A 24,129-nucleotide genomic window follows, 5' to 3' on the forward strand; every position below is an offset into this window, starting at 1 on the left:
GCTTGGCAGCTCAACTTAGTACCGTGGCCTGTAAGTTTGTGAGGTCGAGTTCAAGTCAGCTGCGTCCTCCTTCCTTCCCCCAAAAAAGCGTATCTTGATGCGTAGGCCTATGGTCTTGAGGTGCCAACTCTCATTTAGGACAGGCTTGAAATACTTGTAACTTGTGCGTTTTAAGCAGTACACTTATTTAGAATACAAGGAGAAATCTTGCAACTCCAGGGGACAAAGATAATCCTAACTCTAAACATCTGGCATACAAAATAAAAAATGAAACCAAAATGAAATTTAGCAAGTCAGGTTTACGTGTGTGGACAACCATACCTCCTAGACTAGCAGACTTGAGTAGTAATTAAGAGATTTAAAATACCTAAATACTCAAGGTAAAATAATTAATACAAAAACACAAAAGTATTAATCTTGAGACACTCACTTAAGAAAGAATTATTACTCACATTTTTCCCTGCCGTGATGTCACGAACAATAACAAAGTCTACGTATAAACTATGAAGAAGAAAAGTAGTGAAGAAAATTCTTCACACCCTGGGGGTAAAGGGAGGAAAAAAAGAGAAGGGTAGTGTAGACAAATGCAACGTGGGTTAGATGTTAGTATATGAGATGAGTATACTAAATGAATAAAGAATGAAGGTGATTCGTTGCACTATGCTATGTCAGCAATTGGCATTAAGTTGAACCGCAACCACGTACGAGATGAGTGCAAAGTACGATTTATAAGCGAGAGTCAAACAAAAGTGGTACAATTACAAGCGGAAGTAAAACAGTTAACTGTGACTTAGTACAAAAAGGTAATTACAACTGCAAGATAAGAGCGGAGGGAAGGACAAATCAAAACTTCAGCAGCACTTCACATGGGTGCTCGGGCAACCAAGGTTGATGAAGACTATGTAAAGCTACTACAAGATCTCCTGGAATAGGGCTCGTGCACGTTTAGCAGAGGCCCGTGTAGGCCTTTCGTGGCGGGGCGCCGCGATAACTACAGGAGACATAGCATCGGCTGTGGTCCCAACATTTCTCTCGGCCATTTGGTCTCTAGGAGGCTGGTCGAGATTTTCGAGAGGAGGGGTGTTAGGAGGTTCCTCCTCACTTGGTTTGGGTAGTGTTTGGCCATTTTCGTTAACCTGCAAAGGTATGAGTCGGTTGACTGGACGTACATACTCTCCATTTGCGGAGCGGACTTTGACTGTTCTGATGTGTCCATCTCGACCTGGGTATACTTCAAGTATACGGGTCAAAGGGTACTCCTCTCGATTGACCTCGTCCAGAATCAACAAGCATAAATCTCCAACCCTGGGGATGTTTGGGTGGAGGCAACTAGACTTCTGGTATCGTTCTTGAAGGGAACTGACATAGTCGTACTTGGACCTCTTCAGGAATGTTTGCAGCATGTTGGTCAGTTTCTGGTAATCTTTGCGGAGGATGTCCCTCTCTCGAAAAGCAGGATCAGTCAAGTCAGCCAGTTGGACTTGAGGTGCCAATGATAGGGTTCGACCATAGAGTAGGTGGCTTGGGGTCAAAGGCGTATCAGTGGGGTCATCCGCATCCAGATATCATTCACCACGCATTCGACTTCTCGGACCAAGGTCACAAACTCATCATACGTAGGGTGGCAACGGTAAGTGGCTTTGCGCAAGTTGAGTTTGGTAAACCCAATCAAGCGCTCGTAAAACCCTCCTTGCCACGGGGCTTGAGGAGTGATGAACTTCCAAGTGAGGTTGTGGGCCCGTTTAAACCCGTCGATAACAGGGTGTTGCATGAGTTCTGTCAAGAGTGTCTGACCAGCTTTAAAGGTTGAGACATTGTCGGACACAAGGCACTGGGGCATCACAAATCGGGCAGCGAAACTTCGCATCGCTTGGACTAGTTCTACAACTGTCAAGGAAGTAGTAGTTTCTAGAGCTACCGCCCGCGTGGCAGCGCAGGTAAACAGCAGTACGTAGACCATGTCCACATGTGAACGGTGTACCTTGAAGCCGACAGTGTAGTCCAGTCCAGTTACTCTGAAAGGGACCTCAGCATTGAGGTGATTAGGGTGGACTGGAGCTAACAGTGGTGTTGGGTACGGCTGCTCTTGTACTCTTTTGTAATTTATGCACCGTTTGAGAATCTTCTTCACTTTCTGTCGCATTCGGGGAACCCAAAATTCCTTGCGCAAGTGAACAAGAAGAGTGGAGGTGTTACAGTGCAGCAGCACTTCATGCCAGTGCTCAACAATAAGTCTCCAGAGAGCACAGTGGGACTCTATGAGAATGGGGTCCTTGTAGCCGGACTCTGGGGGTGCATCACTGAGGTGGGAACGACCTCTTAGAACACCGTTATTGTCAATATAGGGATTCTGTTGTCCGATAAAGGCTCATTCATCAGACGTCAACAAGGCGGGTTTACCTGGCAATTGTCGTAATATTTGGGGGTAACTGGCCCTGTTACACACGAATGATGGCAGTAAGTGGTCTTCGTGGGAACCTGTGGACTAAATGGGGGAATTTGTGCTCGGCCCACCCACTTGTCAGGCGCAGCAAGGCTGCATAGCTCCTAACTGCCTAATCAAGAGATGAGAAATGAGCAAATCTTTGAGTTTGCGGTGGCAAAAGTCTGATGGGACAGGCTTTTATATCCCATTCAGTAGGGAATCTGCCTTGGTCCGGGTAAGCTAAGACGTCGATCAGCCAGGTTGGTCCATGAAGCCATAAGTTGGACTTGAGGACGACTTTGGCGGCTACTCCCCGTGACGCCAGGTCGGCGGGATTGCAGGACGTGGGGACATGCTTGAGAAGCAACCGATAGTTCAACCTTATACGGTTTATCTCCTCAACCCTATTGAGAACATATGGGGACGTGCTCTGCCGGCTGTGTACCCACTGTAGGGCCGTGGAGGCATCGGACCACACTGTTGTAGAGACGTATGTTTCTGGACGTAATTCTATCAGATACTGGGCTAGTCGGTATCCAAACAGGAGTGCAGTCAACTCAAGCTTGGGAATGGACTGACTCTCGTCCAATTCCAGCAAATGTTTAGGAGTAACTCGTGCCTTGGCTGTGAGGAGCTGGCATTTACCTTCAATTGTGACCACTTAGGAAGCCACTCCAAAGGCTTGCTTGGAGGCATCTGCAAACAAATGTAATGCAGCCTGGTGACCCTGATGTGCATTTCGAGGCGCTTTAATGTTCTCGAGACCCTTGTATTTTTTAAGAATGGCATCGAGCTCGTGGATCAATTCTTCGCTAAAGCGGGAATCCCAACTCTGATCCATCATCCAGGGTTTCTGAATGAAGAGCTTACTGAGGATAGTGACTGGCGAGATCAGTCCAATAGGGTCGTAGATGGATGAAAACAGAGAGACAACCTGCCTTTTGGTGTTGACGTGTGAGTAGTCCTCTAACATTAGTTCTGAGGGATCTTGACTGCTAATGTGTCATCAGCAGTGTTCCAGTCCAGACTGAGGTAATCTTGGGGGCCCGTTTCGGTGAAGTCTCCCGAGATGGGGGCCTTAGTGGTCCCTTTGGCAAGGGGCATATTGGCTTCCAGCATAATTTTTTCTATGGACTGTCTTCCGCTAAGGATGTCCGTGGGCGAGTCGTAGCAACGTTGGAAGTTGTCAACGTAGAAGCTTGTTTTAAGCTGTGAGGCAAGACTACTCGTTTGAGCATCCAGCTGGTGTTGGAATGTCTGGTTGAGCAAATATGGGCTCGAGGTGGCCCCAAACAGGACCACCTTGAAGCGGTACGCAACAACTTCGGACATACTGGAGTCCTTAAAGAAAAGAAACCGACAGTAATCACGGTGTTCCTGAGCGATCTCTATCCGCAGGAAAGCCTTAGAGATGTCTGCCGTCAAACCAAATGGCTTTTCCCTAAACCGGAGGATCATGGACTGAATTTTTGACGCCAAGTTTGGGCCGGTGTACAAGGATTCATTCAGGGACCTTGAATTTGGTCCCGACTTAGCCGAGGCATTGAATACTATGCGCATCGGGGTGGAGGTGGAACTTTTGAGGACAGGATGATGTGGTAGGTAGTGCATTTGTCTGTCATAATGAGGTTCTAGCTCGACCGGCTCGATAAAGCCCTCCTGTATGTACTTGTCAAGGATGGCCTGGTATTTGATGAATAACTGAGGGTCCTTGGATTTTTTAAGGGACATCAGCTGGGCAAAAGCCATACCAATATTTATCTCTGGTCGGCTATCACTCTTGAAGGGTAGTTGCACCTTGTATCTTCCGTTTGCGTACCATGTAGTACGCTTGAAGAGATAAACTGCCTGTGCCTCAAGATGGCTGAAGGGTTCATTGCTTATACCCACAGCATCGAGTTTCCAAAGATTCTCGATGGGGGCTCTACTCCCACAGGGTCTGTTACGCTGATGCGGTTTAGTGTGAACGACAGACTATCAACCTCTGGGGGTTCTGTCCCTTCCCGTGACCAATCTGGCAGCTCTCCCCAAACCACATATCCACCTGGTGTACTGAACAAGTTGACACCCTTGATGTTGTGAGTGCGCTTGTGGAGTCGGGGAAGATAATCGGCTCCGAGGATGATCTCTATGCCAGTGGCATTGTCATCTGGCTGCTTGTCTGCAAGACGTAGACCACTAGCCTCTAGAGTGCAAACTGCATGGGTATATCCAGGCGTCCTTATGTTCTTCCCCACATTCGGGTTGACGATGGCAACAACCTTATGCTTGCGGCGACCTATTTTCAAATTGCACTGTACCAAGTCTGAACATTGAGGTGGTTCGTCCATGTTGAACGAGTTGAGTCGGAACACGATTTTTCCGACAGGAGCAAGGTTCAGTGACTTGACTACATTGGGATGAACAAATGTGCGTTGGGCACCACAATCCAGGAAAACTCGGGTGGTGTATTTAAGTTTTCCATTAATTAGATCGCCAGTGAAAGTGGGTAGAACAGCAGGGTTTATTTCATTCACCTGGTTGGTTTGTTCAGTCTCACTCGAGGCTATATGATTAAGTTGAACGGAAGGTGGGTCTGCTCTTGGCCCATCAGGTTGGTGACCCACGGTCAAGATGTTAGGGCAGAGAGGCAATTTGTGACCACGTTGGCAGTTCTGGCATGAAACATGGGAGGTGTAATCATGGGCAACATGTTGCGTCGAAAAACATTTAGTGCAACAGCCTAGTTGGTTCAACCGCATCAATCGACTATTTGAATCGGGGAACCGAGGGCATTTTGTAGATGAGTGACCATTGTGGTCACAGAAAACACAATTGTACTGAACAGAGTTACCTGCTTGTGGGGGAGCTCTGGCATGCACCGGTGCATGCTTCTGAGTGGGTTTTGCTGGGTTGTGGGTTGGTATGGATGGTGTCTTAGGCTTAAGAGCATCACTGATTGTTCTGGGGAAGGGCTTAGCCTATTTTGTAGTTGAATTGCTGTTTACTCCAGAGTTAGAAGGTTTAACAGGAAGCCGCTCTTTGCTTGGCTCTGTCAACAGTTTGGCTAGCTCCTTCGTGCGTGCATGTTCATATAGTCCGTCCTTTAACTCTTGCAAGGACACGGATGTACTATTGTAACGGAAATAAACTGTCTCCAAGAGAGTGGGGTTTAGCTTACTCAGGATGGCATGCTCCAACAGATCTTCGGACAAGCGGGCTTTGGTCACTTGCACGTATTCTTCCTCAGCATTGTTCCACTCCATCAGAAACCATCTGAGGTCAGGCCATCATCCGCTGGGGGACTCATACTAAAGAGCTTCTTACGCAGCAGATGACGGTCAAGATCAGGGGATTCGTACTCCTGGACGAGGTTAGCGATGGTCCTCCCGTACAAACCCTCTGTCCAGATCCTGTTTCCAGCAAGACGCAGGGCTGGTCCTCTTAGGCACCGTAAAAGGATCTTGTACTTATCTGCTGGGGAATATTTGGGAGACTTGTGGATGGTTTGACGGAACAGGCTCCAGCAACCCGTCCAACGTTCCGTACGACCTTCAAAGATGGGGGATCAGGCTCAGAGGCAACGGACACATAAACAGTATGCAAGTTTGCGCCAGGGGTTTGATTCTGGGTTTGGTCGCCAGTAGACTTGTGGAACACAATGCTACTGAAGGCCGTTTCAATTCGTTTTGCACAGTCAACCAGCATTGGGTAATTCGCCACAATGATCGGATGTTTATAATGAGACCGCCATAACTGTTTGTATTCATTAAGTTTGTCCCTGAGGCCTCTGATGTGAATGCTAAAGTGATCCAACCCAGGGGACATCATGCATGAAAGATCAATTGAACTTAGGCTATCGAGGGCCAGATCTGGGTCCTCACATAGAAATTTGAAATCGACCTCCTGTTGCTCAAGCCGTGAGTTAAGTTCCTCCAAGCTGAGAGCTTCAGCCTGTGGTTGTGGAGGGTTACCGAGATTAAGAATTTGTAAAGACATTTTGGATGAAACCCGTGGAGGTGCGGAATTTGCAAATTCAAATTTAAATAAATTCTTAAGATTTATGGGTATGTTTGAGGAATGGAAACACACCCTACTCAAAAGGTTTGGGAAACTTGTGCGGCTATGTGTGCACAAGAAGTGACCACGGATTGGTTACATGCAAAATGAAAAAATGTGGTAAGTGACGACAATTTACAACTATACAGTATAGGCTAGCACAAAAAATGACAGAAGTAAATAGAATTTAGATAGTCGCAAAAAATTACTCAACGTGACTAGTAGTACATGGAAATCGCAAAACAATTCAAACACCACTCTCGCTGAGGCTAAACTTGAAATTACCTCATGCAAAGGATAACTAAATCTCACTCACAACAGAGGACATTACAAAGCTTTCCTCACACAGAGGTTAAACGTAAAAGTTCCTCACAAAAAGGACAAAAGTGCAAAATTACGCTAAGGCTGAGGGTAAAATTATTGACGCACTTGTTAAGTGGTAATCACAAGTAAAATAAGATAGCTACACATGGGTGAGACGACCTTTAACAAAATTTTAAGTGTCTACATGAAGTTGAAGACTTAGCAATATCACGCTAAAAGTTCTGTGACCAAGGACACGGAGTTAAGCTTACAAGAGGTGTTAGTAAGAAAATTACAGCACTTGCACAAAGGATGATAAACCGAGGTATAAAAATTATGGAAAAAGTAGATTGGCAAATTAAGTCGAACAGAGCAAAATGAAAGGTGCTCGCCTGGAGCAGTAAACAATGAAGTCTGAACAACGTAAGTGATATACCTTAGTTCCAGTGTCTCGGAGCTTTCTGGTTAAATGCCAAAATTAGGTGAACAGATCATATGAACCGACGGGCATAGAACTTCGCAAGTTAACAGTAAAACATGCAGCATGCAACCTTAATCGGTGACCTGAACATATATAAAGTTCTGTCGTCTCAGAACTCATAAAAAGACCTGGTTACACTGTCTTCCTTAAGCATGTGTCAAATACTATAAAATTACAAAACTCTTCTCTCGTTCCAAATCAAGTCTGGGCATTACACTTTCTACAATGTGGCTGGTACATGTGGGTAAGTGTGATATAGTGAGGTATTTATTGCTTAATCAAGCTAGGTTACATTAATTTAATGATCCAAAAGTCAAAGGTTAGAGATCCGGTTTGAAGGACCACTCGTATGGAGAATTTTTATTTTAATTAAATGTTGAGTGGGAACTTAGTCTGGGAAAGTCTCCCTGAGGCAGTTACGCAAAGATCAACAGGGGAGGATAATGAGCACTTACACTCGCGGCACAAACACCCTGTTAATTACTTTACTGCCACAGTTTACTAACCTTCACTCTTAAATACAAAAGGGGGAAATTTTACTGTCCAGAGGCTGGAGAACTCCACATGTGAAAATAAAAGTAATTTATTGGCCTACTCTAGCTTTGTCAGGTCTATAGTCATCTCACTCTTAGGCTCTGTTTCGACTCCGTCCCAGTGACCCCAGAGAGATGCTGGACAGGTATCTTACATTAATGCAATTAGAGACAATAAAAAATGGGAGCAGTGGAGTATAAAAGTATAAAGTAAAGTTAAATGGGGATCTTCACCTTCAAAGCACTAAGTTAACCCTGGATAGGTACGCTCCTCGGACACCCCTTTAAGGGTATACTCGGACGCGAACGACCCCGACGCCAAAAAAAATTCTTGAAAAATCAGTTTTTGCAGTAACCTCCTTTTTTCTTTTGCCAAAAAAAATTCAATGAATGCTTAAAACAACTGTAAAGATAAATACTACTCATCTGCAGAAGAACTATTTATTATAAATATTTTAAAAAATTAAGTAAAAAAAAAAAGACCTGACATAAAAATTCATAAAAAAAAAGTTTATACATATATACACAAATCCTTTTAGGAATTGATTCTTGAATGTTTAGGACACATCTTGATGTATTTTGGATGAAGTCAGACCCATGGAGGTGAAGATCTGAAATGAGAAAAAAAGGGTAACTTTTTTTGGCCAAAAACATTTGTCCAAATTTCATGAATTTTTTTGGGTACCCAAATGAAATAGGAAGTGGCTAATTTTTTTAGGGAATAAACATATGTTATCCTAAAATAGAAATATGTAAAATAAATCTTCATTATTTTGTAAATTACATTTATATCAGGGGCCATATCTAAAGGTAATTTTTTGAGTACTTAGAAATTTCGTAAAAAAATACATATATTTAATATATAATATGATATTTATGCAGGTAAAAATATACCAAAATATCACAAATTCTATAGGGAACAAGAATATATATAGATAGGGCAGCTTACGCTTCAGATATGTCCACAAAATGGCCGCCAACCACACTGACTCAGACTCCCTAATCTGCCACTTGAAATGTAGGCAGGGTATGTCAATTTCAAGGTGTTATTTACTAATCTAATTATTATTGGATATGCATAAAAATTGTATGGTGGGTTGCTGGATAATTGTCGATTATTTTACGACTATAAAATTAAAATTCTGACCCAAAAAAATTTTTTTGAACGGAAATAAAATCGAAAAAAAAAAAATGTAAAACAATATAATATTTTAGCTAAAAAAATTTGATGATATTCAATCAAAAAAAAAGTAAACAAAATTTTCCGACAAATAAACATCTAGAGGAATCATTACTCTGTGATAGTTCCTTAGTACGTAGTAATTTTGAAAGAATTGGGAAAAAACGAAAAAATGGCAATCACCGGAAAATCGAACACATACCTATATATACGCCATATCTGGCTAAAAAAAAGATAGGCATGGGTAGCCAGATCATCTAGAAACACTTTCCAACACTATAAAAATATAAGTTTTGCGACACTACTTGCCAATTCCTTACGGTAACATGACTAAGCAAAAAAAATGCAAAACAAATAAAAAGGGGCACTCGCGGAAAAATGGCTAACATTCTAATATACGGCCTTTCAGAAAAAAAAAATTCAGCCACGTGCTAAGCAAACCATCAAGGCACATTTTCCGACAAATAAACATCTAAATGAATAATTACTCTGTGATAGTTCCTTAGTACGTAGTAATTTTGAAAGAAATGGGAAAAAACGAAAAAATGTCAATCACAGGAAAATCGAACACATACCTATATATACGCCATATCTAGCTAAAAAAAGAAGATAGGCATGGGTAGCCAGATCATCTAGAAACACTTTCCAACACTATAAAATTATAAGTTTTGCGACACTACTTGCCAATTCCTTACGGTAACATGACTAAGCAAAAAAATGCAAAACAAATAAAAAGGGGCTCTCGTGGAAAAATGGCCATTCTAATATACGGCATTTCAGAAAAAAAAAATTTCAGCCACGTGCTAGGCAAACCATGAAGGCACATTTTCCGACAAATAAACATATAAATGAAATATTACTCTGTGATAGTTCCTTAGTACGTAGTAATTTTGAAAGAAATGGGAAAAAACGAAAAAATGGCAATCACAGGAAAATCGAACACATACTTATATATACGCCATATCTGGCTAAAAAAAAAATAGGCATGGGTAGCCAGATCATCTAGAAACACTTTCCAACACTATAAAAATATAAGTTTTGCGACACTACTTGCCAATTCCTTACGGTAACATGACTAAGCAAAAAAATGCAAAACAAATAAAAAGGGGCACTCGCGGAAAAATGCCCAACATTCTAATATACGGCATCTCAGATAAAAAAAAAAAAAAGACATGCACGTGTTAGCCCAACCATCAAGGCACACTTTCTAACACATAAACATGAAAAAAAAAATCAATAATATACGGCAATTCCATACTACGTAGTAAATTTTTACAAATATTGAAAAAAAACAGAAATTGGCAACCGCAGTTAAATACCCAATATACCAATAACTACGTCGTATCTGACAAAAACAAAATCACGCATGGGTAGCCAGATCATCTACACACACTTCCCAACACTAAAAAAGCAAAAGTTTTACGATACTATTTCGCAATATCTTACGGAAAAATGACTTGGCAAAAAAATGAAAAAAAATGAAAAAGGGACACTCGCGGTAAAATGCCCGACATTCTAATATACGGCATCTCAGATAAAAAAAAAGACATGCACGTGTTAGCCCAACCATCAAGGCACACTTTCTAACACATAAACATGAAAAAAAAATGAATAATATACGGCAATTCCTTACTACGTAGTAATTTTTACAAATATTGAAAAAAAAAACAGAAATTGGTAACCGCAGTTAAATACCCAATATACCAATAACTACGTCGTATCTGACAAAAACAAAGTCATGCATGGGTAGCCAGATCATCTAGACACACTTTCCAACACTAAACAAGCAAAAGTTTTACGACCCTATTTGGCAATATCTTACGGAAAAATGACTTGGCAAAAAAATGAAAAAGGGGCACTCGCGGTAAAATGGTCCTCGTGGTGATGAACGACATTTTAACTAAAAAAAAAATCATGCACATGGTAGCCAAACAATCCACCAAGACTTTCCACAACTGATAACCTATACAAGTTGCACCATTCTACGACAATTTCATAATACGTAATAACTTTGATAATTATGCAAACTACCTTAGAAGGGTAAACTCGGTCGCGCTCGACCCCGACGCGTCTCAGAAATCGGGGAAGAAGTACAGCTACAGCAATGCACATCTGGACACTACTAGAGCGTGTAGGGGAGACACCTCCTGCAGGTCGATCACCCACAAATTCAGTCACGGGGGTGAGTCACGTGAGAAAAACCTGTTTTTTTTTGACGCTCGGGGTCGCAAACGACCCATCGTACCTATCCAGGGTTAAAGAGCGTACACTCGCTGATACCAATTTACCTATATATACAGTGGATTACTCTCAACATCTTGGGTACTTCTGACCCGTCCCATAGTATAAATTGGTAAAATTCATATAATGGGGTTAAAGATACCAAAGTTTGTAATCTATTCCAAATGATTTATTACAGCAAAAAGGAATGGGAGTAACTCAATGATTTATACACATAGCAAAATTAAAAATGGGAAAGAATATCAGTAACTCAATTATGATTTATTCATATGGCAAAGTGAATAAGTGAAACGAGAATCAGTTTACAACACAAAATATTGAAAATATTAAACGGAATTAACTCGTAGGATTAACCCTCAAACAGAATATATAGAATCAAAATATTCTGATAAACAATTCGTGCGGTAGGCTGCTGTGAGGTCCGAACATGTGGTCAGTAACCTCAAGCAATTACCAAGACCAAAAATTATAAGTACATTAATTTCCATGCACGCAGCCCGAAAGATGTAATGCCAGAACAATACCTAAACTTAACTTATGAGACTTATAGAAACTTATCTAAAGGGGGAATGGCCATTAGTTGAACTCACAAGATTTTATATGTTGTGAGCCCCCGTGTCCTGAAAGTGGCGGTCTTCAGTTTTGCTTCACTAGGCCTACAGCATTTATTTTGCAGAGTCAATGGCCCCGTCCACCTAGCCCCCAGATTGGAACACACGTTCTGTGGAATTAACTGCTTTTCACTAACACTGGTTATCTGCTTGACCTCCTCTTACGTAATCTTGGTTAGTTATTGTGTAAGGGGACAGGCTAGTGATGGAGAGTGGGAGCACGAGGTTGACCTTGGAGCCTGGCTTAGCAGCTCAACTTAGTACCGTGGCCTGTAAGTTTGTGAGGTCGTGTTCAAGTCAGCTGCATCCTCCTTCCTTCCCCCAAAAAAGCGTATCTTGATGCGTAGGCCTATGGTCTTGAGGTGCCAACTCTCATTTAGGACAGGCTTGAAATACTTGTAACTTGTGAGTTTTAAGCAGTACACTTATTTAGAATACAAGGAGAAATCTTGCAACTCCAGGGGACAAAGATAATCCTAACTCTAAACATCTGGCATACAAAATAAAAAATGAAACCAAAATGAAATTTAGCAAGTCAGGTTTACGTGTGTGGACAACCATACCTCCTAGACTAGCAGACTTGAGTTGTGATTAAGAGATTTAAAATACCTAAATACTTAAAGTAAAATAATGAATACAAAGACACAAAAGTATTAATCTTGAGACACTCGCTTAAGAAAGAATCATTACTTACATTTTTGCCTGCCATGACGTCACGAACAATAACAGAGTCTACGTATAAACTATGAGGAAGAAGAGTAGTGAAGAAAATTCTTCACAATATATATATATGTATACATATATCTATATATATATATATATATATATATATATATTATATATATAAATATATATATATATATACATTACTTATATATATTTTTTAATATATCGAATATACTCACGCTTGCACACTTACACCCACATACAAACACACACACACATATATATATATATATATATATATATATATATATATATATATATATATATATATATATATATATATATATAGCTATATATATATATAGCTATATATATATATATATATATATATATATATATATATATATATATATATATATATATATAATATGCCCGAGTGTGTGAATGCATATCCGCTAAGTGCCTGATTTTCATAAATATTTGTACATTCGAGTTACGACCATATGTCGAACCATTGTTATCCCTTTCATGTTTTCAGTTTCTTTACAACTTACTCTGTTTATATCAACTGCATTCTAAATTCCAAACAACAGGCCAGAACCGATATTGTTGGTAAAAATATATTTTTTTGCCTTGTAGTCATTGCTCATTTTTTTTTAATAATTTTCTCTAAGCACAAGAAGTTTGTCAAAAGCTTTATTCTTATTCCAGTGTTTATCTATTTATAGCCAAAAGAGTTGTATCGATAGAATCATGTGCTAATAAATTTTTAAATTTCTGACTGCACACTTTCATAAATCAGGAGGCCCTTATTTTTAAATCTAGACAGAAAGCAGTAGGTGTCTTTTTTTTCTTAGCATCATTGTTGTTGTTTTTTTTTAAGCAAAAGATTGCAAAGAGTAGTTGTTGATGGGCAACATAGTACTATAAGAATGCAATACAGTATCTGGTGTTCCTCTGGGTACTGTTCTTAGGCCATTGTTATAAACGCATAACACGTAGTTTGGCCTAGAAAACAAGCTTGCTGCATATGCAGATAATGCTACTCTCTTTGTATCAATCCTGAATTTGAATTTAGAAGAATATCAATTGATTTATTGATTAAACCTTTTAGCTACTATTACTGCAGCCTTTATTTCCAGCTAGGCCTATCCATCACCTGATTGAATTATATTCTATTTCATCTCACACTACCGACTTTTGGTGCAGTGTCGTCGCGAGAATTGTTGGAGCACAGGGGCAAAGCCTATTATGGCGCCCTCAAAGTGGGGAGTTTTCTTTTATTTTGAATTTATTAATCATGCCAGGATATGTTCGACTTAATTTTTTTCAAATAGATTGTGTTAAAAGCAAATCATTCCAATTTACATGATAGTAGTATTCTGGAATGAAAACTAATTCACTAACTTAAATACTTTATTTTATAAACAATAGCTATTATTAATTCATTATCAGACCTAATTAATAAATTCCAAAATGTTGATATGATAAATAAAATGTAGACTATAGTAAAACATCATATTATGCAGTAACTTTTAATAACCAAAGACATTGGCAAATTAAATAAATATGACTAATAAAAGAGATAACTTTATTGAATCCAGGGGTCTAAGAAAATCTCGAAAATGTACAATTTGTTACCAGTATATAAGTTAATGTTAGAAAAAAAATTTAGGTAAAGAATGAATAGTTGTGACTCAATTGATAAGAACAAAGATAAATTAGTTCAATCATTATAAATCTTACTTTTTTTTTCCTTTTTTTTTACAGAATGTTTTAATATGCGTCAAATTAATGAAAACTAACATATTTAAAGTTCTAGACAATCAGCCATATGCAAAAAGAGAAAAAAACGGTAAAAAGCTATAAGAGGCTAAAGATGATTAGATATTGATAATAGAATGCCAACACAAAGAAGATAGTTGACAATGAATTGTAGGACATCATTGATGCACTGTACTAAGTATTTATAGCCTTTACAGCTGCAGATACTACCGTTTCATTTTTCCTTTACCAACACATACAGCGAATAGTGTGGCCTATTCTTTCCACATTCTCCTCTGTCTTCATACACTTGACAATGCAGATTGCCAAACAATTCATCACTAAAAGGGATACTACTATTCTGTAATAGTTCGGTTGTCACTTTCCTCTTTGGAAGAGTAGAAGAGACTATTTAGGTATAGTTAGCAGCTGTTTCTCTAGTCTTGGATAGTGCTATAGCATCTGTACCATGGTCTTCCGATGTTTGAAGTACAGTTCTCTTGTTGAAGGTACACTCATACACAATATTCTACCTTATTTCTCTTCCTCTTGTTTTTCGTTTTGAAGTTTTTATAGTTTATATATTCTTACGAAGCTGGTCGAGTGTAGAGTAAATAAATTATCAAGGTATTTTATTTACATATTTCATTTGCGTATTTGAGGTGAATAGCCAGCTCTTAAGATGAGTTCCTCTCATGTAGGCATAAGTTTATGTAAATTACGTAAGACTTTCATCATTAATTTATTTGCATTCTTCATTCAAGTCAGTATATGTAAATTCATATTTTTAAGAAGTAACTTTTTATTTCACGTATTTTGTTACGAAGTTTTACGTAAACTGTTTAGGAGTGCCATATGATCCATACGAGATATGAACAAGAGCTTTTTTAAATCTTTTTTTAAATCTTTATGAGGTGTTGCGGTCATGTTTTTGAGAAAATACGCAATTCTTATAGGTGCCAGTGTTTTGGAAGGTTCTCGAAAACCCCAGGCCTAGATTTTATCTTTTTTATTTCTTAGAATGTTGGGTGGGCGGAGGAGCAAAGAGAGAAGGTTGCCATGTAGCGAGGTTGATTCTCCTGTTCGATAGTAAATAACTCTGGTGTCACTAAAAGCCGGCCTCCAAGCCACGAGAATAATCGATTCGAATATTCTAGAAGTTACTAAATTTATATATAGGTGTCCCAGGGCTGCATAGCAGCAGAACATATACAGCCATCCTGTGAAAGGGCCAAAATTCCCTCTCTCTCTCTCTGGTACCAATAGGGTGTCCTCTCCATGATTCTGTGCCCCAACATAAATCCTGTGTTGAAACGATACGAAAGACGTTGAAGGGGATTTAAAATTTATTGTGTTGTTGTGAGTGTTGGCATTGTGTAAATCTTTGTAACTGGCCCAGTGAGATTTATGAAAATACGTGACGTTAGTAAGTTCTTTAAGAGTTTAAGTATAAAAGTGTAATTATTTCTTTTGTCTTAGTCTAAGGTTTTATTCAGATTTAATATTTCAAATCAAGTCATTATATAATTTGCAGTGTGTAACATTTTTTCTTAATCTAAGTTTTGTTCAGACTTAATATTACGAGTTATTTTTTTTTATGCAAATTCTTTCAAAGTGTTGTAATTTATATAGAATATATATGTATATTTATATTTTTGTAAAGAGTGTATAATTCCTATCACCAGTGTTTGATTCAGAATTAGCTCATATCTTGTTAAAAAATCGAAGTAAGAGGTGGTTTTAAATAATTCTTAATAATAATTACCTACTATGAGATTCAGGGCATCTGTAACACGGTTTTTTGGACTTTGCTCCTTATCAATGCATCGGATGTAGCTGAAAGTTGACATATGAATATTTTACAACCACACACAAATTTTGTCAGCATTATCAATAACCTAAACCCGATAGTTTTAATTTTTATAGAGTAAAAATGATCCAGCCAACGCCATGGCCACTGATAACGAGCCAAGAGTCGGAAACATTCATTACGTAAGCAATGTAAACACCTTTTGACAAAATTTTGCCCCGCCCATCCACCAGACACCCATTCACCTTGTTCCATCGGCTCTGAAACCCATAACAGTCAAGAATGGCTAGCAGGATTTGGAATTGCCCCCGTGGTTGCAAAACTGCATTTATCTTACGACTTGCAACTTTATACAGTCAAGAGAAAGCCCGTGGCCATATTTACTATAGCCTGAATAGGTAATTATTCGGTTTCTAGTTTAAATCCAATGTTTATGGTCTGATTTGTATTTAGCGTAATATGATTATAATACTTGTAATGTCATTCAGGCTTTTGAACATTTCCATTAACTATTCACTATGCCACCAAGAGAGATTGTATGTAAACAGTCTTTATATAACTATTTTTGTTAAAATAAGAATTTTGTGCTAAACTCTCCATCAGACCAACGGATCATCCGATATGATTTTTTTTCTTCTTCTTAGGCCGTACGACCGTGTTGGCTATGTTTTGGGCATGACTGCATTTTGTAAATAAATCATGAATAGTTTTAGGAGTTTTATTTGTACATCTAATGGGAATTTATAGAAGTAAAGTGAACATAATTAATTTATCCTTTAAAATAATTACTACATGTAGCAAACAAATAGTAGTAAAGATGATAATGCAATGAAGGAATGATACCATACTTTATCCTTAGCTTCAACAACGGCAATAACATACCCAGTTGCCATAATTTGTCAGCTTAATAAAATAACCTATCATCTAATGTTAAACTTAATTTCTGAGGAGGCCATGGCTTATTGCACAGTGAAAAAAACATGACAAAGACTTTATGAATGGCGGAACGATACATAAATGTGGGTGGGGTATCTGTGCTAGCGTAGTAATACTACTGTAGCAGTAGTGCCGCAACAGTAGTATACATGAATTAAACGTTTAGGCCAACTGCTGGGATCCTTGAGGATCATTTAGCACTTCTTACAACTACTCGAGAAATGAGTTTTTATAGCCAGAATTTAAATTTTCTGATCCAACAATGCCCATGAAAGCCTCCAGTGTTATCCTGAATTATAACGAGGCCAAAGTGGGTGGAGCCTCATGAAGTCATCATTCTGACGATAATTATTGGTGAAGGTTTAAAGCCAAAATACGGTACCGGCTTCTATTTTTTTTCTCAGTAAATAGGTAGGCAGATAGACACTAAATAAAAATTGCTTGACATTGGATATAGCAGTTATCAATGAGATTGTCTACTACGTTTTTGAAAATTAACAACTATTCCCTACACCTTGTCAATCTGATTGTGACCTATAAAGTAAACTAATTTTTTAGGAAACTTATTTTGGGAGTTAGACTAATAATCAAAGTGTTTTTGTATATATTAACATATTTTGTTGGTTTGTTCATTATGACAATTATCAGTGGAGAGGTTTCAGAGTTCATAAAGGTGTACTGCTTTGCTTTTATTTAAACTTTTGTGTCATTGTTGGCAGAGGTATAGCTTTCGTTACGTATAGCCAATCATCGATCGATGAAGAGGGAGGAAATGCCGTTATAAGTTACGTAACGAGTGGGTTCGAAACCTTTTCTCTGAATAAGTTGGCCCGTCTACAAAAAACGTCACTTTTACATTATAAGTACCAAATTTATTCAACCTACGTAATGCAGAATATAGTCAAAATTTATGTGTAGTTATAATGTGCATTCTGAAAAAGCGTTATGTTTATGAAATTCATAGATAAAAAATTATTGCGAAAAAACCGTGTTACAGAGGCCCTGAATCTCATAGTAGTGTTGTTTTGAGTGTACCTAAAGAGATCTTTGGATATTCAGTGTTTCATGCATTGCTGTCTGGGAGTTATATAATCGTCTCAGAGCTCGGGTATTAATATTTTTAAGTGTAACAGATTTAATATAAAAACAAACAGGTGAGTTTGGAACTTGAAAGGTTGTATAGCTTGCCAGCCGTGACATATATATTATATTTTGGTTCCCAGACCACGGGACTTGCATATAATAATATGAAAGATCTATTTCAATGTTGCTATTGATCTAATTTTAATTGTTCATTAAGTCTATTATAGTTTAGTCCTTTCCTCACTGGGCTATTTTTCCCTGGTGGAGCCCTTGGGCTTTTAGCATCCTGCTTTTCCAACAAAGTTTTCTATATCACACCATCATGGTTTATTTCGTTTGCGATATTTTGCTCTACTGTTAGTAGGGTCAAACCAAAAAAAAACGAAAAAACTTCTTGGCCCAACTCGTAGGCAAACACGAACGTTTGGGAAGACACTCTCATCCCCATGTTGTACAATAAAAAAGTAATAATAATAATTCCTGTGGGTTAGTGATCAGAACATCATCTCGCGTCTTAAGCAGCATTTTGCAATGTATAATCTTGCTGAACAGTTTCAATCCCTCTTAGTGTCAAGGAAACTTGCCACATCAATGCACCTTTCATTGATGTATTCATTAGTTTTAGATAACAACTCATTAAAATCCAAAAGAAAACTAAACTTTGAATCCAAGTTTCACGATCTGATGGACCATTTGCCCCTTTTAATTATGGATTCTGTCATAACACATTTTAGCAGACGTTTCATCTCATTTTCTGAGGTGAGGCCTGTGTCATCACCAGTTTCATCAGGCAGTTTTTTTCTTTATTCTATGTCGTCTGACAAATTTTAAGTTACATCTTAAGAATGACAGAGCTCCTTTTCTTTCTTGATAGATGTATGGAAATTTTCCTCCTGATTAGCAAGGAAATAAACTTGCATTGCCTGGATATCTTATGCTACCACATAAAATTTAATTTTTGGATCCTGCAATCTCTTCTGGAATCTGTTAATCTTGCAAGTAAAATGTTCCAGGAACATGGAGTAGCAAAGAAATCAAATATCCAAATTCTGCTCAAGAGCTGTGTTACTTCACTTCTAGTATCAGTTGTCTAATTCAAATAACCTCCTCTGATTGTCTCTAAAAGTTGAACCAAATACCTAAAATTTCAGATCCAGCTTTAACATATATAGGCAAATACTACCGCTAGAGAGTTATGGGGTATTTTGAGTGTCCAGATGGTACTACATTGGATCCTTCTCTCAGGTTACTATTCATTTTCCCTTTGCCTACACACATCCACAATGAATAGTCTTGCCTATTCTTTACATATTCTCCTGTCCTCATACACCTGACAACATAGATTACCAAACAATTTTCTTCACTCAAGGGGTTACTGCACTGTAATTTTTCAGCGGCTACTTTCCTCTTGGTAAGTGTAGAAGAGACTCTTTAGCTATGGTAAGCAGCTCTTTTAGGAGAAGGATACTCCAAAATCAATCCATTGTTCTCTAGTCTTGGGTAGTGCCATAGCCTCTGTATCATGGTCTTCCACTATCTTGGGTTAGAGTTCTCTTGCTTGAGGATACATTCGAGCACACTATTCTATCTTATTTCTCTTCCTCTTGTTTTGTTAAAGTTTTTATAGTTTATATAGGAGATATTTAATTTAATGTTACTCTAAATGAAATATTCTATTTTCCTTTTTTCCTTTCCTCACTAGGCTATTTTCCCTGTTGGAGCCTCTGGGCTTAAAGCATCCTGCTTTTCCAACTATGGTTGTAGCTTAACTAGTAATAATGATAATAATGATGATAATAATAATAATAATAATAATTCTTATTGAGTTTCTCCCATCAATAGGCCGACCTTGAGAAAAAAAAACGTACACTGCCTGCATAGCTCCATAAAAACGTGACTATCACCACTTCTTCCCTGCAGAATGAGCCCCACCAAAAATTAATAAGTGGTTGTCACAATTCACAAATAATTTAAGTTTATTGTAACAAATCATTTTACTCTTGATTTGTGCCCAGGCATGACAGCAGCATTATGATAACACTGAAAATAGCAGTCTTCAAGAGGCAAATTATCTTTTTTTGCAGCTGCTGCATTATTACATTTAAAATACCTACTGCATCCTTTCGGTGTACTTGAATAAATCCAAGAAAACTCTTTCACACAAACTGTTGTTGTTCATAGTTTATCTCTTCATTTCTTATGATCTTTGACATTGGTTCCCTATGTGCAGCATTTAGAGTTGAATAGAGTATTATACCGTAATACTTATCTATTCCGATGTTATTCAGTAAAGCGCTTCTAACCCTAGATGTAATAATTTGGATGAATTCATATTGAGCTTTAGCAGATAAATTTGAAGGGGACATTGGATTTTGACATAGTCCAGATGGGTTTTCAAGACAGGATTAAACTCTGCAACTAGTTTTAAAAGTCTGAAATTTTCGATATTATTTTCATCCTTTTGATAACAGATTATAATTATCCACTCTATGACCTCTTAGTGCTGATTTTTTTGGACAGATATCTAACTTATACAACACTTATAAAAGTTGTGTATCCACGGAAATTGGGTGTAACTCGTTCAACCATCAAGCATAGATTTAAGCTTAATACTCTTTAAAACACTATGATAGTTCAGTAAGTATTGTTTGGAAAATTACTTAGAAAACCAGCTATCATTCTTAATAAGAATACAAAGAGTATAATATTATTTAAAACAATACTATTTAGCTGTTTTCTGACCCAGCTAAACTAAAGTGGGTTTTTAATTTTCAGTGTAATACTATGGTAGACGATATTTTGTTTAAAAACAAGATTCGTGTTGATTTCATATTGGACTAGTGTGTGAAAAAAAATCTATACTACGGCTTGGTAGTAAAGAATACTAAGCTAGTAAAAATCTAATATCAGCCTATTGTGATTTTTGCATATTGCCTATATTTATTTAAATGATAAAGGGTAAGGTAAATCAATCTTCATTAAAAAAATAAAATTACTGAAACCTCATAAAAACTAAATGATCCCAAGTTACTGGCTTCAACGCCATATTACCTCTAAAATAGATGTCTCCCTAACTTCAATTTGGCGCCCCCTCAATGCTGCGGCCGGGGACATATGTCCCCCAGCCTCCCCCGCCGAGACACCACTGTTCGTGGTTACTATAGGCACGTGCTGTCCGCAACACTCTTAATGCCCTTTCAAAATATAGCCATAGGCACCAACCTGATTTGTTTGACTGGCTCTAAATTCTACGGCTTTCGATAACAAAAACTTATTGCATAAATATAAGAAAAATGCTAAAAAATTATGAGTCTTCAATCCATCACTTGTGATAAAGAGAGATCGAATTTCACAATCACCTGATGGCTCTCTAGACATCGTTGTGACCCAACACTAATTATACCAGAATCTTGAGCATTTCCTCAATTGCCCCAATAGGAAAGTTAGATTACTACGGTTTTTGCATTTCATTAGTATCTAATTATAAAAGCATTGAGTACAACAATTGCTGGCTTTCCCAGCTGATTGCATTTTTGGAAAGTATAAAAGACTTTCTACTGATAATTTCTTTTCCCCAGTGAATGAGTGAGTGAAATAAAATTAGTTTTAACATTATTGGTTTTACTGGCTGTACAAAATCATGGCTTTATACTTAATGTAATGGTATTTCATAAAACCAGATCAGTAAATCAATGACAACATATTTATACATCGTATGCTGGACTGTCTTGGTTCAGTATTTGAGTTTTATATCGCATTGTGAAATACTGACAATTTTAGAGGTAATTGATAATTGCAGAAGATATATCACCATAATAAAGCCATTATTAAGAACTAAAATAAACTCAAAGCCCCTGTTTTTTTTTTTTATTCTTGTGGCCTTTTAATTTGTTTGTTCGCACAATCTTCCCGATATAATAAGGGGCAAGGGTCTCTCTCTCTCTCTGTGTGTGTGTGTGTGTATATATATATATATATATATATATATATATATATATATATATATATATATATAAATATATATATATATATATATTATATATATATAAATATATATATATATATATATATAAATATATATATATATATATATATATATATTTATATATATATAATATATATATATATTTATATATATAATATATATATATATATATATATATATATATATATATATATATATATTTATATATATATATATATATATATATATATATTTATATATATATATATATATATATATATATATATATATATATATATATATATATCAGGCCACGTTCAGTGGCATTGCAAGGCATATCTTCCCGGTCTCTCCGTTCTTCGGGGGTTAGGGGTAGGAGTACTTATATCTTTGTGAGAGGGTTGGGAACGGTTGAATGTGTGGTTTGCATGTGCGTGAGCGTGCATATATATGTTAATATCTAGTCTTCGTTTTTGACGGGTTGTGTACACTAGTGTATATATATATATATATATATATATATATATATATATATATATATATATATATATATATATATATATATATATTTATAAATAGCCTGTACATACATGCATACGCTTACTCAAAGTACACACATATATAGGTACGTATGCATTACATAAATATATACAGTAAAAATTTCTTAATTCCGCATAGAGACAAAGGAGTCAGAAATTTACAGTTTTCCGGTTACTTAGTAAGTTTTTGGGAATGAGGTTGGCAGCCTTTTTTTCTTGAACCCATCGGATGCAGATAGCCTGCAGCAGTCGAAGGGACTTACGTGAGACAGTTTACCACTCATCCCCTTCCCCCACAAACATGTAACCAATGTTTACTTGAACATATAATATGTGTTTACATATTTTAATTCACTACACTACGGTTTATATCGATAACCATGTGGCGGGATGCACACAAAAGCAACCCCCACACCCCTAGTCACACTGACAAATGTCTCCTCTGCACAAATTTTCCCCTTACGCTATCAACTGTACTATTGGATAGGAGGGAAATGAAGAGAAACCATAGTCTTAATACTATTTTCCTTAAAACTAAAAAAGACATCACAAGAACCCATTCACAATCAAGTAAACCCCTCAAAATCAATAACAAAGCTTAAAACTTAACACTTACAAAACTTAACCTTAAGTTCACAAAAATCCTAACTTAAAAACACAAACACACACAGATATATATATATATATATATATATATATATATATATATATATATATATATATATATATATATATATTGCGTGTGTTCACTAACACTTTCGCAAGATAACAGTCACAAATAAAAACACTTAAGTAAACATTGACTAAGCCAAACTGTCTTTATTGGCACAGCACCACTATATGAAAAACCAGAAGACTGTCTTAATTTGCCATAACGGTCTTAACTCCTCGGGGCCATGGGTGTCAAGATCATCATCATCATAATCATCATCATCATACGTAATCGTAATACACAGGCCAGGTCATCAACGGTTGAGCGATCCAAAAGAGCAGTCTAAATATAATCTATTACCGGTCAGGTCAGCAACTATATATCAGCATTCAAAAAATAAAGTTTTCCAAAGGAGGAATTACGGCCTGCAAATGAAAAAAAAAAAAAAACACTTACGAACACTCCTAGCTAACTAAACTATTGCTCTATAATCAAAGATGAATAATAAACTTTCTATTCAGAATCACTCCAAGCAAAGATAAATAAATTGTACTTACTTTAGACATGAACAAACTTTTCCACATTGGTTTATATATAATAAAAGTAGTCCAGCATTCACACAACTGCCTCTTGCTGCAGTCAAATAAAAAAAAGACATTCACCCAAGACATTCACCACTGTTGTAACCGAACTAAAAACTTAAACAAACAATCTCATTTATACCAACAGTCTTTCTCACAACAGACAATCAATACACTAACTACCTCTCGCTGGCTAACACATACTCTCTCTCTCTCTCTCTCTCTCTCTCTCTCTCTCTCTCTCTCTCTCTCTCTCTCTCTCTCTCTCTCTCTCTCTCTCTCTCTCTCTCTCTGGACTTGGCAAACAACAAAAATAAATAAA

The 24,129-nt window shown here is 37.3% G+C and overlaps 1 protein-coding gene across 1 annotated transcript; it reads right to left on the reverse strand.

The window, feature by feature from the left end:
- Nucleotides 1-911: 911 nt before the first annotated feature.
- Nucleotides 912-3,398, reverse strand: LOC137651738 (uncharacterized). The gene is made up of 3 exons (XM_068384958.1): nucleotides 3,152-3,398; nucleotides 1,795-2,316; nucleotides 912-1,480 (listed from the first exon to the last, which is right to left on the reverse strand). The coding sequence occupies exons 1-3, from the start codon at nucleotides 3,396-3,398 to the stop codon at nucleotides 912-914; spliced, it is 1,338 nt and encodes a 445-aa protein (XP_068241059.1).
- Nucleotides 3,399-24,129: the final 20,731 nt, after the last annotated feature.

The sequence above is a fragment of the Palaemon carinicauda genome, chromosome 13 (genome assembly GCF_036898095.1).
Source record: "Palaemon carinicauda isolate YSFRI2023 chromosome 13, ASM3689809v2, whole genome shotgun sequence".
NCBI lineage: Eukaryota > Metazoa > Arthropoda > Malacostraca > Decapoda > Palaemonidae > Palaemon > Palaemon carinicauda.